The sequence below is a fragment of the Dipodomys spectabilis genome, unplaced genomic scaffold (genome assembly GCF_019054845.1).
Source record: "Dipodomys spectabilis isolate Male_0828 unplaced genomic scaffold, ASM1905484v1 ptg000783l, whole genome shotgun sequence".
Taxonomy (NCBI): domain Eukaryota; kingdom Metazoa; phylum Chordata; class Mammalia; order Rodentia; family Heteromyidae; genus Dipodomys; species Dipodomys spectabilis.
Window position 1 is genome coordinate 14,814,857 of NW_024871460.1, and position 17,996 is coordinate 14,832,852.

General features: G+C 34.8%; 1 protein-coding gene across 2 annotated transcripts in view; it reads left to right on the top strand.

Moving 5' to 3' along the window:
• Angpt1 (angiopoietin 1) overlaps positions 1–17,996 on the top strand; it is a 220,526-nt gene that overhangs the window by 160,917 nt on the left and 41,613 nt on the right. For both annotated transcript variants that reach the window (XM_042673087.1, XM_042673088.1), the window contains exon 5: positions 12,466–12,593. In XM_042673087.1, the coding sequence (XP_042529021.1) occupies positions 12,466–12,593 (128 nt within the window). The remainder of the gene's footprint in view (positions 1–12,465; positions 12,594–17,996) is intronic.

A 17,996-nucleotide genomic window follows, 5' to 3' on the forward strand; every position in this document is an offset into this window, starting at 1 on the left:
GAAAAAAATGAGCCCAAAAGAAAAAAGAATGAAAATGTAAAATCTAGAGCTGGGTTATAGGCTATACAATTGCATGGCTCAATTGCGTAGGATGAGATACATGAAAGCAAGCAAACACTGAACTCACTCTTTCCCTCCATACAAGAAACTTGCATGGAAAAGAGCAGGTAACAATTTTAGTAAGGATATATACAATGTAAACCAAAGTAAAAGAAACTAAAAGCCATCAATGGAATTCCATGCCTCCATCAGAAAGAATGACATTGCCCCATTTGTTAGGAAATGGAAAGACTTGGAAAAAAATTACATTAAGTGAAGCAAGCCAGGCCCAAAGAAACATAGGTCTCATGGTTTCCCATATTTGCAATTACTAGTATATGTCTGAGACAAGCAGAAATAGTCAGATAAGTTCATGTTAGGCGAAATGAGCCCCAGGATAAGGATTCAAATGTTTTTTTCTTTCTTGGATTGTTTCTAACACATTTATAAGATGATTTCTTTGTTGCTTTGTATGTCCCTCCCCCACGATATAACTCCTCTTTTCACTGTATTTGATGTTGGTATACTTTGTGGAGGGGAAGGGAAAAAACAAATTGTTTAAATAGGGATACAGGTGGACCCATTGCAACAATGAGATGTACAAGACGTTATGTCGAAAAACGAACTTTACAACTTTGGCCCCGGTGGGGAGGTGTGGAGGGAAGGGGGAAGGGGGGGGGGAGGGAAATATTGAAAAAAAAAAAGAAACTGAAAGCCATGAACATGATTATATGTTTAGCTTCCTACTAAGAAATTTAAATTTAATCTCTCAGGAGTTTCCCAGGAGTTTCAGTTAAAAATTACTTCACATTGAATGAGAAATACTATCATTATTGTACAAATTTTTAAGTGAGCTACATGATTTGCTAATGTTTATACCAGGGGCCAATTGCAGTGTATGGAACATTTGATCATTCTTTTCAGTCCTCTAGCTTTCTTAAAAGGGGGAAATGAAGCATTTGTTCTCTTCCCAGTGCTGAGGAGTCATTTGGCTCTGTTCTCAGAATAATTCTACCATCTGAAAGGAATTTACCTCCTGTGCAGTGTCCATTGAGTTCTTAAAGTAAATCATTCAGTTAAAGGATGAGGTAGTTTGAACTGCGAGTCTCTTGTGTTAATGACTCAAAACATCACAAGCAGTGAGAGCAAATGAAAACTCTTGAATATCACTCAGAGAAATATTGACAAAAATAAAAAATATCACTTTCAGGGACTGAGTAAAATATTTTTTGTTGTTGTTGACTGCAATTTAACATTAGGTAGAAAGAGAAAGAAAAATACAGGAAGTCATCTGCTGAACACAGCAGTGAACACTTGTTCCCATTTAATGAAGGAAATGCTTTATCTTGACAGAAAATTCCATGTCAAACAATTATAATTTCCTTGAAATGAACCGCACTCTCCAGCACTTCCTTTCATAAAACCCAATGGCTTCAGGGGAAAGTAACTGTTTATTTTTGGAACTAGTATATTTCTCCTTTTTTTGTAGAAACATAGTATCTGCCTTTTGAAAAGTCATAATTTCTGCAAAAAAATGTGTGAAGAGTGGAGAGCTGAACTAATGATAACAAAATAAAAAATAATACAGTCTCTGACCTCTCCCACGAACTATTTCTAAACCACATTTTTGGGGGGAGATTTGAAATTTTGTGGTTATTCTCTTCAGGAATTAGAGTTTCAATTTAGAAACTAGAAGAAATATCCATAAAAGAATATATCCTGGTTCCAGATGAGTATGGATGTCACCAGGGTAAAAGGCCACAAAAAATAGTGTGTTTCCTTGATATTTCAATGCAACTAGGGGCCAACTATCTCCCAGCTTTCACTGGGCTCTCCTAGCTTGATTAGCTAAGCAACAAACCACAAATAGCTTGAATAGAATTTAAACTAAGTCATTTCCTGAACACATATACATGCAATTAAATTCAGTAGCAATTTCTGAATCTTGTGGACATTAGTTAGAAAAAAAGATTATGGTACTTTACAGTGAACCAACTGGCATTGTGTAATTACTCGAAAAAGTAATTAAAAAAATAAATTTATTCTCATTATTTAATGTGAATATTCTCATAAGCCACTGAGTAAAATCATCCTGAAATGTGGTATACTCTGAGAAGGAATAAGAACTGTTTTAACCATGTATCTGCATTTCAAAGCATAAAAATGAATACTTTTAATAGTTGCAAAGAACTTTTAAATCCAATGATAAAAATTATTCTCAAACTGTATGCTGGTGGCTCACGCCTGTAATCCTAGCTACTTAGGAGGCTGAGATCTGAGGATCGTGGTTCAAAGCCAGCCTGGGCAGGAAAGGCAATGAAACTCTTATCTCCAATAAACCACCAGAAAACTGAAAGTGGCGCTGTGGCTCAAGTGGTAGAGTGCTAGCTTTGAGCTGAAGAGCTGAGGGACAGCGCCCAGGCCCAGAGCTCGAGCCCCATGACCGATCCAAAAATAAAAATTATTCTTAGTTCCCTTATGTAAACTTACAATTAACTTTAAATAAAAGAATATCAATGTCATACATGTATATCATACATTTATCTTCCTGACTTGAATGTTCTCATTCTCAGTGGAATTATCTCTGATACTAGGAATGCTCTACCTCTGTACTAGATTTATGAAGCCAAATTATATGTATTATATGAGTTCATTCAAATCTCCTTTCATCTTTACTTTTATCTTGACTTTGCTTGAGCTCATATTGCTTACCTTTGAGTATTTTACTTTGACAATAAGAACAGGGTTTGAACTTTGAGTTCAAGCAGAGATATGGTCTGAAATAGGTCAGGTGGGGTTAAGGTGAGAGGAGTAGATGAGTGAAGAGGAGAAAGGTGGGAGGGAGAATGCGGTCAGCACTTCAATGTACATACTGCAAAATGTTAAAGAGTGAAGAAAAGGATGGCTAGGAGGGAGCAGTGACGATGTTGGAAGTGATGACATTGACCAAGACACAATGCATTTATAAATTGCTTTTTGTTAAATGGCAACTCACATGTATACACACACACACACACACACACACACACACACACACAAACTCAACCATAATTAATTGTCCAGCCTTTCTCCCTACAGACAGGATTTAGATGCTTTTCTCATCAGTATCTTGAAGCAGCTATAATGAACACAACTTGAAAGACAGGGCATGGCTGTTTTCAAAAACAGAAATTAAAACAAACCGTTTAAATAGGGACACAGGTGGACCCATTGCAACAATGAGATGTACAAGTCGTTATGTTGAAAAACGAACTTTACAACTTTGGCGGGGGGGGGGGGGGGGGGGGGGAGAGAGGATAGGAAGGGGAAACAAAGGAGGAGGCAACAATGCTTGATAAGAAAATGTACTCATTATCTTGCCCATATAATTGTAACCCTCACAATAAAAAATTTAAAAAAAGAAATTAAGACACCTGAGTCCCATTCAGCAATGCTTCAAGGTTGCTTAACCTAAAGTACCACAGGCCTTGGAGTCCATCTGATGTCCTAGACAAAACCCCATACTTTATGGTTTCCATAACTCATTCCAAACTTCCCTTGGTTTTGTTTAACTCCCAATGTCTCTAGTAGCACTATGATCTGAGTGTCAGGCCATGCTGATGAAGAACAGTCAAGTGTTATTCTTCACATATATTATACCACAAGTGTAGGAACCAAAGTGACAGAACCTGTGGTGACAATCAGCCCTTATTAGCTCAACACATCAAAGTGAAGATGTGTGTGTGTATGTGTGTATTTGTGTGTATGTATGAGACAGATAGAAAAAGAGAGGAGGGGGGAGGGAGAGAGAGGGAGAGAGAGTTTCCAAAAGCATCTGGCAATTACTTTCTATGCTCATTGTGTTGCCCAAGGACTTTACATTTTTAACAGCTTTTGCTGAAATCACTGATTTCTCCACTCATAATAAGTCAAAAATACCCTTTAAACTTTCCCATATGCCGACCAAGTCTTGTGCAAAATCAATATATTTCCGACAGGCTGAAGACATTACATGGAAAATTAACATACATGAAACACCTGAAAATATCTCTGTTAATGAAATGACCCTCTGAATAAATGGCAGGGGTCTGGCAGCATTCACAATTGCCCAACAGGGTTTCCAAAGAGAAAACACAGAGATAAATTTTATGAAATTGCTGAATACTTAATTGATCAAAGAAAGTTTGTGTCTAATTCCATTTTCAATTTTTAGTCAAGTAATTTTTCCATTCTTGGTTAAATACTCATTGAACATAAATTATGTTATACATAATCACAGTGTAGTAGAAATATGAAGAATTCCTTGACATTTTATGACTTTTCCATGTCAAAAATGTATCATAAAATTGAAGAACCTTTCATGAGGGAGGATGGATTTGCATGTCCCCCTAGACTTAACTGCGCCTCTATTTACATCTGTAACCACAAAACAGAGGATGCATTCTCCAGGTCATTGAGCTAGATCCCAATAACTAGCAAAATTTTGAGAAAATTTAAAGTCATTATGATAAGTGTTCTGTATTACTTTTTTCAGTTCCCTTATTTTTCAAAAGAAAAAACTAACTAAATTATTTTTCCTAATAATTGAAATCTTTATCATCAAACACAAATTAATTTACATCAGAAAACCAGGGAGTCTTTGAAAAAGTATATAATTAGTCTTTTTATTTAATACCCACAGTATTACTACTTCGTTTTGTTGTCTACTTTTAAAATTTTGCTTTCTCATACCTACCTAAGCTTTCAATGATTAATTTCTGGTTGTCTTTATGTCTGCGATTAGATGACACTACATCTACATAAATATATCCAGTCTCATTTTCCCACTATCCTTTCTTCTAAACATATAGTTTCTGGCAATAGACTATAGACTCAAGTAAGTAAGCTTGTGATATTATGCATATATATTTGGCATTCTATGACAAATATATATGTAAGATGCATGCAATTGCCATTTTTGTAAGCCAATCATCATGATGCACCAACCCACAGATAATTAGATTTGCATGCATATGTTTTACTGTGAGATAAGGTACCAACCTTGAAATTTTTCATTTACATGCATAAATATTTCACTTAAATATTTATACCATGTTTGTGTATATATTTATAAAGTCACTGATAAAAGTACTTTATCCTCATACCTCCCCACAAAATATTAAAACTTGGATCACAGCGAAATGGTTTAATTTTCCACATTCCTGAAATGGAAGTAATTACCTTCTCCCACTTCTAAAAACCCTTTAAAATGGTTAGGATTCTAGAGAATGCCTTAAAAATGGCACTTAAAGGAAATGGCCTCACTTCCCTCTTAGGAGTATGGAACTAATTAATCATTTGTTTGTTTGTTTGCACCTTGTCAGGTTGGCCATTTTTATGCACATCTGTGCTCAGTGAACTTCAATGACCTGTTGAAACCATGGGCTCAGGGTCAATTCCTAATTCTATGATCTCCTTAACACAATGATGAACAAAAAATCCACAAGCATTACTCTTGAACAAATAACGGAGTCCACATGTATTTTAATGTTTGCTAAATACTGGAAAGATATGAATCATTAGCCATACTCAAAGTTTAAAAGGAATGAATAATTGATTTCTTACAGAAATTTATTGGGAAATAAAGGGAAAAGCTCTGGTATTTCACATTGTCTTTGGTATCAAGGATAATTGTTTTTTGTGTCCTCTGCTATGGTCCTTGAGATGCAAAATGATCAATTTAACATTCCAGGAAGTTTCCTCTTGAGGGTTCATCTAAAGTGAAGTGACCCTCCACTCCAGCTTTTATGGTCTCTCCTTGAAGTCGGACTGGTGGTTTGTATACCATCTGGGTTGAAACTGGTGGCTCATCAAATGAAGGCAAGATTAAGGTGCAGTCAACAACAGCTGGCATCAGAGTCTCAGGTTGCTGATTGCCTGAATGTTGGCTGGTGAAAGACAGACATGCACCTGCTCATGTCCCCATTATTTCCCTTTAGATTGCAAAGATTTGGTTGCACAGATAAGGATAAATGAAAAGAATGAATAATGACTCCTTCCTAAGACTTTCTAGATTTATTTGCTGATACCGGTGTGAGTGAAGTCTTTGAAATGACATACCGGGCTCTCAAACTGTGAGCTCAGATAAGCTATTCTGCATGTTTTGTTATTTCAAGTGGTATCTCTTCTGGTCAGCCTTCCCTGAGTCTGCTTGGCAGATGGAAAATATTCTCCTTGCATGTTTTCAATGTATCTGATTTGTGCCTTTGAGATAACAATGGCCTGTCCACTTTCTTTTTGCTACTATATTTACATTAGTAACTTTATAGCTCTCCAGGCTGTTGCTTGTCATCTTGTGACCAGGTAATGAGCCAAGAAAAAGTAAGTCAAAAAGATAAAGGAACAAATTCCTAGTTACATTTCTTGAAACTTGATCATGCATTACCTCAAGTTTGACCCTGGATTATTCAATGACATCATCTAATAAATAATCTGTTTTCATTAAAGCAGCTGGAGTTGAGTTTGCTCCTGTCATGAAGATCCTAATTCTGAATATGACTATCATGACCTATTATTGAAGGCTTACTACTCTAATAGATAATTCTTGAATTAGCCTATGAACCCAGTATGAATACATTTGGGTTGTCTTGTTTCTGTATCTCCAATGTCTAGGCAGTCTGACAAACAGCAGGTGTTCAGTAAATGTGTGTTAAGTTAATTACCTACATAAGTAGAAGTACAAGGTAGAAAGACCAATGATACCACCTCAGACTAATTGTCTTATATTTATACTTCATTAATTTTTAACCAATAACTACTGAGAAAGGAAATAAGTGTGATAAGAGAAAAAGAGAATGCAGGAAATATTAGGCATCATAAAATAAATAACAGCTAAGGCAGCAATAGAAACTGCCTGGCAGACAAGTAGAAATATGGATTATAACGTCAAGATAAAGGTAACTATTCACATTGTTAGAATGCTTATTAGTCTTAAAAATCTCCTTAGAACTTTCAAGTCATGCTAGTTTGCCAAGATAGATAGATAGATATATGTACATATATGTTTACATATATGTACATATCTATGCAAATTAAGCAGATAATCTATACAAATTAATCTATACAAATTAATCTATACAAATTAAGCAGAAATAAAAAATAGAATCATGGTAAACATCTACAGGTGTGTGGTAGGTGAAGAGAGAAATAAAAATCAGTACAGATAAAAAGAGCAATTACAGAAGCAGAAAAGGGACTAGATAGGAGAGACAAACACAAAAATGTAAAGAAAAGGAAGGGAGAAAATTTCTGAAGTACGGAGGGAGTGAAAGGGACTTACCTATCAATGGTTTTGATCCTTATGTTAAGCTGTTAAGTCGGGTAGAGAAAGGAAGATTTATTTCAGTCTTGGCAAAGGTAGAAAATTTGAAAGATATTCTGCAGAAAGAAATAAAATATATCAAATGTTACCTTAAGGTACTTGCAATATTTTTTGAGAACCTCAGATTAATGGATTATATAGATTTTGATACTCCAAAAATAAAGGTACTAAACAATGAGAAAATCAAGTGTATTAGAAATAACTTCATGTTTGCTATCATGAAGTAAGAGTGAGAAAATAAAAGAATGCAGGCACAGCTAGAGGGCAGAATTTAACCCAATGGGTCTAAGAACAATTGACGGAAATCACCACAAATATAAACTGGACACTTCTTAAATGCCTAATTCTGAGATCCAAGCTAAGAAGAAAGAAAAAGAAGAGTAGGAAGAGGCTGATTGGGGTGGGGTTCTAGACTCTCAATTAGGAAAGACGTATTCACTGAGAATTAAAGGATGGGAGAGAAAAAGCTAAAGATATGGGGTTAAAGAGGGAACTTGTAGGAAGTGGTGCTATGGCTCAAGTGGTCCAGTGTTTGTCTTAAGCTGAAGTGCTCAGCAACAGCACCAGGCACAAGCCCCATGACCGATCAAACAAAAAACTGTGTCAGGAAAGAGGAAACTTGTAGTATAAAAATCAACATTCAAATTTATCCTTCAGATCAATCCCTTTTGGAAAAAAAAAAAAAGTGGTAAGTGATTATAAGAGAAAGGCAAACACCTCTATCAAGTTTTCTTCCTAGCTCAGTCCAATTGATATCTCTTGTAGATTCTCTCCATCTACTCTCCTGTGCCTACCTGTTGTAGTTTTCTGCAAATTCCTCTAGGCTCTATTTTTTTTTTGGGTCCGGTCGTGGGGCCTGAACTCTGGGCCTGGGCGCTGTCCCTCAGCTCTTCAGCTCAAGGCTAGCGCTCTACCCCTTGAGCCACAGTGCCACTTCTGGCTTTTTTCTTTTTGCTTATGTGGTGCTGAGGAATCGAACCCAGGGCCTCAGGCATGCAAGGCAAGCGCTCTACCACTGAGCCACCTTCCCAGCCCATAGGCTCTATTTTTTTCCTAAGGCTTCCTAAAAGAACTTAACCACTAGGATTTAACACTTGAGAAGTCATGTGTAAGTTCAAGTACATGGTACTGTCTTTCCATGTTTTAAAATATGTAGTCTAGTTACAGCTTCATAATATCCACCTTAGAACAATCCAGTACTTGACAATGAAATCGTTATGCAAAAAGTCACAACCAACATTTTGGCCTACACATCCCATATCATTTCCTCATATATAATTTTAACTCTTAACTATATAGAAGTACTTACAATTTACAAGAAGATTGAATTACTTGTTTCTTTTAGCTTTAAGAAAAAATTGATAACCTGATTTAGTCAGTCAACTTAGTCAATAGACAGCCAAGTTTTACAAGGAGAGGCCAGTCCAATATAGCCCTGCAAATTAGCAGTCATTCTACAAATTAGCAGTCAACAGTAATTCCCCAGACTCATCCAGCTGCTGTCTCTACCAGTCCATTAACCTGACTGGCTGCCTTCTTATACCCTATGAATAACTCTTCCATAGAAGACATTTAGTAGTCTGAATATTAAATTAGATTTGATAATCTCATTATTAAATGTCAACATTTAATGTTAATAATTTAATTTTGATATTAGCAATGTAGTCATGATCATATTAACAATATTTACCATTTCTTAAGTACTTACTCAATCTGTTTTTATGTAGTTTACCTACTGGCCTCAGGAATATTTATATCTACCACAACATATAGATTTTAAAGAACAAAACTATAATCCTTCTGAAAGTCAAATGACCCTTACACAGGGGACATTCTTTAATCATAGTTTATAGCAAAGATACCAAGATAAAGTGTGGGTGAAATTTAAAGTTAATTTATTAATATTTTAACACTCTAAAATCCTGAATAAACTTTCAAGTATTGTGTTTGCTAACTAATTAGTAAGAATTAAAGACAAAAAGACAGTATTTTGACAGTGTATCTTCTAGACTCAATGTGTGCCAATTTTTCAAAAATTCAAATTTGTTTCAGTAACATGCAAGATCAATGTTACTATAACAACAACACAAATTCATAATAGATAAATGAAGTATCAGTTGTATCTTTTTGTAATAGAATATTCAAATTATTTTTCTAGGTAGAGAACCTCTACTCTTAGTTTGGGAAAACAAAGATAATAGCCAACATTTTCCTTTTTCCCTCTCATTATTTAAAATGTCTAGGAAATAGCTTCCTTTTCCCACACAAAACTCCCTTATGCACATCTTCCTGAAGTGAAAAAGAAAAGAGGAGGGAGGAGGGAGAGAGAGTGAAGAAAATATATCCTTACATAACCACATCCAGGAGAACAGGAAACGGTATATTTAACAAGAGAAACATTTTCTCTATAGATAAATGACTTTTACCATTTCCCACCCAAAAAAGAAAAGCAGGTTTACCAATGGGTTCTCATTGACCACAGCTTCCTGTGTTTTTTGTTCTCTCAAAGATCATAAATTTAGTTGGCATTGCTTTACATCCCTATTTTGGGTATCTAATTAGGTTATTTTCTACTTTTCAATGTAAGAAAAAAATCCATTTATAATTAATAATAATTTTTTTGAAAAATAATAGCACAGAGTTAAAATTAACAAACATCTCATCTGCATTGATGCTTTTGAGAACTATATTTAAGTATAATCCATACCCAATGTTATTAGAAAAAAGACTTTAAAATATATACATCCTATTGTATAAACTTGTATTCCTTGTATTGTTCTTTTGATATAATTATTATTGTAATCAGTAGCATTCACATGAGTTATATAGGAAACTATGTTATTAACTGCTTTAATCCCTTTTAGCTATAGCATCATGTCTACCATGAATACATCTTCAAGCAATTACTTTTTGAAAATTTGAAACATTATAATTTTAGTACAAAGAATCAGCTCCCTACTACCTATAAATTAGTAAATATTATATAGGTAAAATGTCAACTGAGCAGTATCAATTTTTAACACATTAAAATCAATTTAAAAGCATTGATTCATAGTATAACTTAGATATGTTTATTCCCAAAGATCATTGTGATTCAGTGATTGAACATGTGTATTTATTATGTAACCTTTATGGGTTAGAGTACAAAATAATGTTCATTTTACAAAAAAAGGTTAAATGAAACAAATTGGTAATATAATTTACACTTTTAAGAAATATTAATTCATGAATAATGTGTATGTGTTACTTTATAAGTAGAAGTCATATAATCAAATTGTGAGATTATAAATTTCCTGTTTTTTAGCTAAAACCTACTAAATATGAGTCATATTGTATTTTTATGTCATTAAAATATTAATAATACTAACTAAAATAAGGCTTTTTTCTCAATTTCTTGTCCTCACTCATTTCTAGCTTTCTACATAACTAGTTTCCTTTTGTAATTTAATTTTTAAAATGTACTATTTTTAAGATTTTTATATAACCTGCTTATGCCTGTAACTTAAGGGCCTTAGATAAAATACAAAGTTCAGTTACATGTTTTCTAGGTAGCTAAATTGGCTCCTAAACCCTTTTCAATCTGCCATATTTAATTATTTCCATTGTTTGCTTTGGTATAAAGAAAAAAATTTAAGGCTCTTTAATCTTTAAAAAAATATATATATATATTTATTATAAAGATATGTACAGAGGGGTTACAATTATATAAGTAAGGTAATGAATACTTCTCTTGTCAAACCCTACTATCCCTTTTCTCCCTACTGCCCCAACGCCTCCCTTCCCCCAAAATTGTAAAGTTTGTTTCCAATGTAGTGTCTTGTACATCTCATTGTCACAATGGGTCAACCTGTATCCTTGTTTCAGCATTTTATTTCCCTTCCCCTCCCCAAATTTGAAAAATGTATATACAACATGCAGGGGACCTGAATCAACTACAGTGAAAATAGAGATTATACCTTGAGGGAAGAACATACAAAAACAAAAACAAGTCACACAGTGCATTATAAGTACATTAAAAACAACAGCAACAAAGACAAAACCTCTGTGTCCCTATCTTGGGGTTCATTCATATGACCATATAAGATGATGCTAAGTGAAATGAATCCCAAGAGCTCTTTCATGCTAAATCTACTATCTTTATTTTCAGTGTCTTAAATTTCCATATTATAATTTTAATCTTGTTTCGTATTTCTCTTTTATTTATTTATTTGTTTATTTTTTCTGTGTGTGTGTATGTGTGCTGTACTGGGGGTTGAACTCTGAACCTAGTACTCCTTAGGCAGAAGCTTTTACTTCTGAGGCACAATTTCATCCCTGTTTTCTGCTGGTTATTTTTGGGATAAGGTCTCTTTCTGCCTGAGCATATGCCTGAGCTCAATCCAGCTTTTAGGCTTCCCATTATAGATGGGACACCAGGCCCATGTCATTGCATCCAGCATCTATTGCTTCCTTTGAGATGGTATCTTGAGATCTATTCTGCCTGGGCTGGCCTCAAACTTGGACCCTCCCATCTCCACCTCCCAAGTAGTATGGATTACAAGCATTATCCACCAGTACTTGGAAAGTCTTAGCATCTTTAAAAAGGCTTTTTCAGGACCGTGGTTCAGTGGTAGACAGATGTCTAGAATGTACGAGGCCCGGCTTTCATCCCTAGCATTACAAGAAACAAAGTGTCATATGAAATGTGAATATTTTGAAATTTTACAGAATGTAACAATTGATATAAATTGCTAACCATTGGAAGTGTTACATAGACAGGCCACTTATCCTTTGAGCTGATGTTTTGGAAAACATATGTAACTGTAACCCCTCTATACAGTATTTTTACTATAAAAAGTATATTTTTTAAAAAGCCAGAATTGAGAAGGTAAATGAATGTAAGTATTTGGCTAGTCAATAGTTCTATAGCTTTTCCCTCTGCTTTAAAAATTGTAAGAACTTAATATTGTCTATTGTTTTGACTCTTCAATAAATGCAATATTGACATTTAAATTAAGCCATTCTTAGCTAAGTTTCAAAGACTTCAGGCATTTTGAGAGCCAGTGATAATGATAATTCTTATTCATGTTTTGTTTTTTTTTTTGCAGTTTTGCTTAAGGGAGGAAAAAGAGAGGAAGAAAAACCATTTAGAGACTGTGCAGATGTATATCAAGCTGGTTTTAATAAAAGTGGAATCTACACTATTTATATTAATAATATGCCAGAACCTAAAAAGGTAAAAATCAGAAGTGTTTGTTTATAAGATGTAAATCAATCCTAGGTGAAATACTAGAAATCACATTATGAACTTGTTAACCTGGATGTATCTACTTACCTTGTCTATCTATATGTATATGTGTATATGTATATACATTCTTATGAATATATAGATGGATACAATATTGCATACATGCACAATATTCTCTCTATATGTCTCAGCTTTTTTCTCTCAAAGATACTGTTTCTAGGGTCTATTAGTGGTAGAGTTTTGTCTGTGATTCTTAGGATATCTCATTGCTTAGAAGAGTTTATGTTTCAGATTATATATTGAGGTCACATTTACTTTAAATATGTGGAGAAGAGTTAGGAGTCCTCCCAAATCTCAGTCCTCCCAAAATCTCAAAGGACATATAACATCTGCACTAAAGACCATGGGAGGGAAACAGGCCTATCGAGCTATTTTGACATTGGCTTCTCCTATTGAAGTGAGAGAAACATATCCTATCTTAACTCATCATCTTGAAAAGATTTGCTTTTCATATTTACATTAGAGCCGGTTGGAGGAACAGTTCATGGGTTTGTTGAAAAGAACCCAAAGAAAACTTGGAAGTAAGCAAACACTTTCTTCCGGCTGTCACTTTGCCTTTGTATATGTCATGCCCCATCCAATTATCCATTAAAACATCCATCCATGCTTTCATTCATCATAATTCACAGGATGTCACTCATTTGGCAGTAACTATCCAGGGGCATAAATATAAAGTAAGCCATCCTTACTGGTGTAAAGAAGATAGAAATTTCCACAGATAGTTATAAAATACTCCAGAAGCACCCTGATACGGACAGCTTCGAGCTTGAACTCTGGGCCTGGGTGCTGTCCCTCAGCTCTTCAGCTCAAGGCTGGAGCTCTACCACTTAAGCCACAGAGCTGCTTCCAGTTCTTTGGTGGTTAATTGGAGATAAGAGTATTTTAGAAATATTTTAAAAGATGGTAATACAATTGTTCAACATGCTGATCATTTAACCATTTTCTAATCTTTAATTGCTTATTTATTCTTTGTCAACAACTGGATAACATATGGGTTCCCATTATCTCTATTTTTTTTTAAAGTGAATTGCCCAAATGGTACAATTGAGAAATATGAACACTGACTTTGAAATGTCTAACTCCATTGCTCAATTTTTTTTTATTGTAAAAATACCATACAGAGGGGTTACAATTACACGGGCAAGGTAATGAGTGCATTTCTTATCAAGCATTGTTACCTCCTTCTTTAACGACAAGCCTAAGCCAGAAATTTATTTCTATGAACAACGATTAAAATTTCCACAATCATAATTTTTGAATAGTACCTTATTGTTCCATGGAGCAGTAGACATATGTGTACCATTAGTGATAGAGGCAAGCTTTTATTATTGGAAAACTAGATAACCAGATTCATGTTCTTATTTTAACCTTACTTCCTACCATCTTTAATTCCATTTTCTTCTCTTTTGAAGTCACAAAACTCTGTTAATCATAGTACATCACCAATCTACCCTTAATTATATAGAAAGTGTTGAAAAATTATCTTTTGGAACCTTAGCCTTCAAAGTAGACTGAGAATCTCAGACAAAATGTTTGGTGCCATGTCTACTTAGCAGAAGCTTTGCTTGCTTTAATGCTTTGAGAAATCTTGGAAAGGCAAGCAACTCAAGCAGGCCAGCAAGACAAATTAGTCAAATATGTATGGCTTTGGACTAATAGATAAAACTGGGCTATTTATGACAATTGATAAAATACTGATTCATTGTTTTAAATCATCTAAACATTGTAAGACTTGTAAGTACTATAGTTACTGTTTAGACTGACATGGCTCCATGTCAAAAAAGAAATATTTGAAAGTATTGTCTTTTCAAAATGTGATATGGAAGCTAAAAGCAATTTTCTGGGACGATTTAATATTTCAAGCAGGCAGAAAGTGAAGATCTGATCTTTTATGATGTTAATGGCTTGCAGTGATTTCCCTCTGTATTCTCTTCAATGTGCAGTAGTGGGAAACAGGCTTTCTCTTTTCAGTTCATAAGTTTCTGAAGTCAAATGCACTATACCCAGCTTATTTTCATCCAAAAACTCAAACCATTAAATTGTAAGTTTTATTATACTATATTAAAAATTGGTTTCTGAACTCCTAATTCTTAGAAAAAGACTGTAACAAACATGCTGAACCTTTTTCAACTTAAGGTTATGGAAAAATAATTAATGTCCACAAAGCTAATCATTTCAATTTGTACGGAGCACAAAAGCATAAAAACTATGTGAATTAGATTTCCCTTTTTTGTTTGGGTTTAAACCTCCGTAATATGTTAAAAAGGTGTTTAATGCTTGAAAGCTTTGACCTTGCCTGGGATAGGAGCCAATTCAATCTTTTCTTGGAAAGAGTTAAGCCAGAGTCCTACAATCAATACATGCCACAGGCAAAGCAAATGCAGTGGAGCTTTGACTATGGGAAGGCCATGCCAGATGGCACAGACCACACAAAACTGGCAAATGAACTTTTCAGGACTCTCATGTCTCAGATCATTCTGAAACTGACCAATAATTATCTGGAATGTCCTTCATGTCTTCAGCAAAGGCTTTTTTATTTTACTTCTGATTATAGATAAAATACTAAGTGTGCTTTTCTCTTCTTAAATAGATAATTGAAAAGTAGCATGATCAAAAGTTAGTGATGCCAATAGCAATAAGTAGAAGCCAATAATCATATCATAAGGAAATATTATCCAACTTCTGTGTATTTTGCTTTGGGATGTTCCAGTCTATTGATAATAAATGGTAAATGATTGCACAGTCAAATACATACACATATATATTCAATAAAATTTTATAGAGAAAATATTACATATGTACAGTAGCTAATACAAAATATAAATGTATGTATTTTGTCTGTAAAGTGCATCCAAGACATAAGAATAATGCATATTACATGCCAAACACTATTCTAATATGGGTGCATTAGCTTAATCTTAATAAAAATTCTTAAAGTTAAGAACATATTTCAGTCCATGCTGGCTGGCGCCTCAACTTCTCTGCATCTCAGCTTCCAACTCAGTAACCTTCTGGGTAAATTCTACCTCCTCGAGGAATTTTTTTCTCTGGGCCTTTAAGATACAGTCTCAACATCCCTTAATATTTACATGTCACCTATTGTAACAGTGAGATGTACAAGACACTATGTTGAAAAATGAATTTTGCCGGGCGCTGGTGGCTCACGCCTGTAATCCTAGCTACTCAGGATGCTGAGATCTGAGGATCGCGGTTCAAAGCCAGCCCGGGCAGGAGAGACCGTGAGACTCCTCTATCTCCAATAAACCACTAGAAAACCGGAAGTGGCGCTGTAGCTCAAGTGGTAGAGCGCTCGCCTTGAGCTGAAGAGCTGAGGGACAGGCCCAGGCCCAGAGTTCAGGCCCCATGACCGGACCCCCCCCCCCCAAAAAAAAAGAAAGAAATGTCCTCATTACTTTGCTCATGTAACTGTAACTCCTCTATACAGTATTTTTACAATAAAAACATATTTTAAATATTTACATACCACTAGATGCCTACAGTTAAATGTTAATGAGTTATTGTTGCACTCTGTTTCTTATTTTTTATCTGTATAATGAAAATAACAACCATCTCTTCTTTGTAGTTGTTTTAAGATTGTTAGTCAATACATGTAAAGTGTTCAACACTCAACAAACATATCATTATTATTCCTTTCTTCTTGCCTTATTTTGTTATCTATATATGCTTGATTTACTTCTTATAAATCATTTGACTGCTCCAGACACTCTTTCTGTTGGATGACTACGCCACACTATGCTATACCTAACACTATGTATTCAAAATTATGATTAGTTTCTTCTAGCACAAATTAGCTTTATTTTTCTCAATTTTCTTGTTTTGATCACTGCCTCTATTATTCAGATCACTGGAGTTGAAAGTGATAGATTCCAAAGTCTCCTTAATCCAATGGACTCAGTGACGACTGAAATTCTGAGGCACTTTGACGACATGTTCCATATTGTAATCGTCACGATTTCCTCCGATATAATACAGAAGTAATGCCTAAGAAAGCTAGCTGAGTGAAAAAATAAGTGAATGAATAAACTAGAATTAAAGAGGATGAAATCCTAGCTAGAGATTATGTTGAAGACAAAGAGAAAATTGAGACATGTAAAGGATTAGTAAATGGGGGCGGGGAAGGGACAAGAAGAGAAGGGTGGGACTTAAAATTTGTAATCTGGGTGGTGATTCATTTCCTGTTGATGAACATCAACAGCTAGGTAGCTGTTGCCAAATTAGAGGACGAGCCTCCCAGAGAGCAATTGTCCCTTTCCTAGTCTCTCATAGAAAAGCCTGCCTTAGGTCCTTTGATTCTGAGGCAGTACCTGAGTAATTTGTCCTTTGATTGACAGGTGTTCTTGTACCTTTTGGCAAATTGTGCTCCAAATGGAATGCCTTACAGAAAACCCTGAGGTTGTTCCTTTAGTCAGAGTTTATTTCTGTCCCCACATTGCCTGCTCCCACTGTTGTTTCCTCCACACCTTTAGCCCACGCTCAAAGTGCTTTAATTCACAGTTGATGGAGGAATGATGGTCCCTATGGTCCAGGCCTTATACCATCAAGGTGCTACTTTAACGATATGCCAATTACAGTGATTGCGCTCCAAAGGTAATTCCATTATAGATTCTTTTCTATAGTGGTCTCTGGAGAAAAGGAATGTGTTTTCAAATAAATACTACTGTATATGTACAATAATTGAACTAAATGTGAGACTTTAAGGTATTTGGCTAATTTTTCCATATGGAAAAGAAATGATTGTTGCTGTCAGAAAGAGTAACTGTGTCCCATTCTCTTCTTATTATTCATGACTAAAAAATAAACAAATAATGTGTAATCCATATACTAGGAACCAAAACTGTGCCTCAATTATAAAGGTGAGCAATCAAAAATAATTATTTTGAGGGCTGGGAAGGTGGCCCAGTGGTAGAGTGCTTGCCTCACATGCATGAGGTCCTGGGTTCGATTCTTCCACAATACATAAGCAGAAAAAGCCAGAAGTGGTTCTGTGGCTCAATTGGTAGAGAGCTAGCCTTGAGCTGAAATGCTGAGGGACAGTGACCAGGCCCAGAGTTCAGGCCCCATGACTGGCAAAAAATAATAATAATTATTATTATTATTTTGGTATATATGTATGTAATAGTAGTCTATTAAAATGATATAGTTAAACAAATACAATTCAAAAGCTTTCCCTAAATTTCTATTCTTATATTCTTGCAATTTCAACAAAATAAAAAATTTAGAAATCCTTAGTCATGAAATGGCCTTCAATTTTGGAAACAGTAGTCACTAAAAACTTACATTTACGTAAATGCCTATTTCCATTTCAGATAA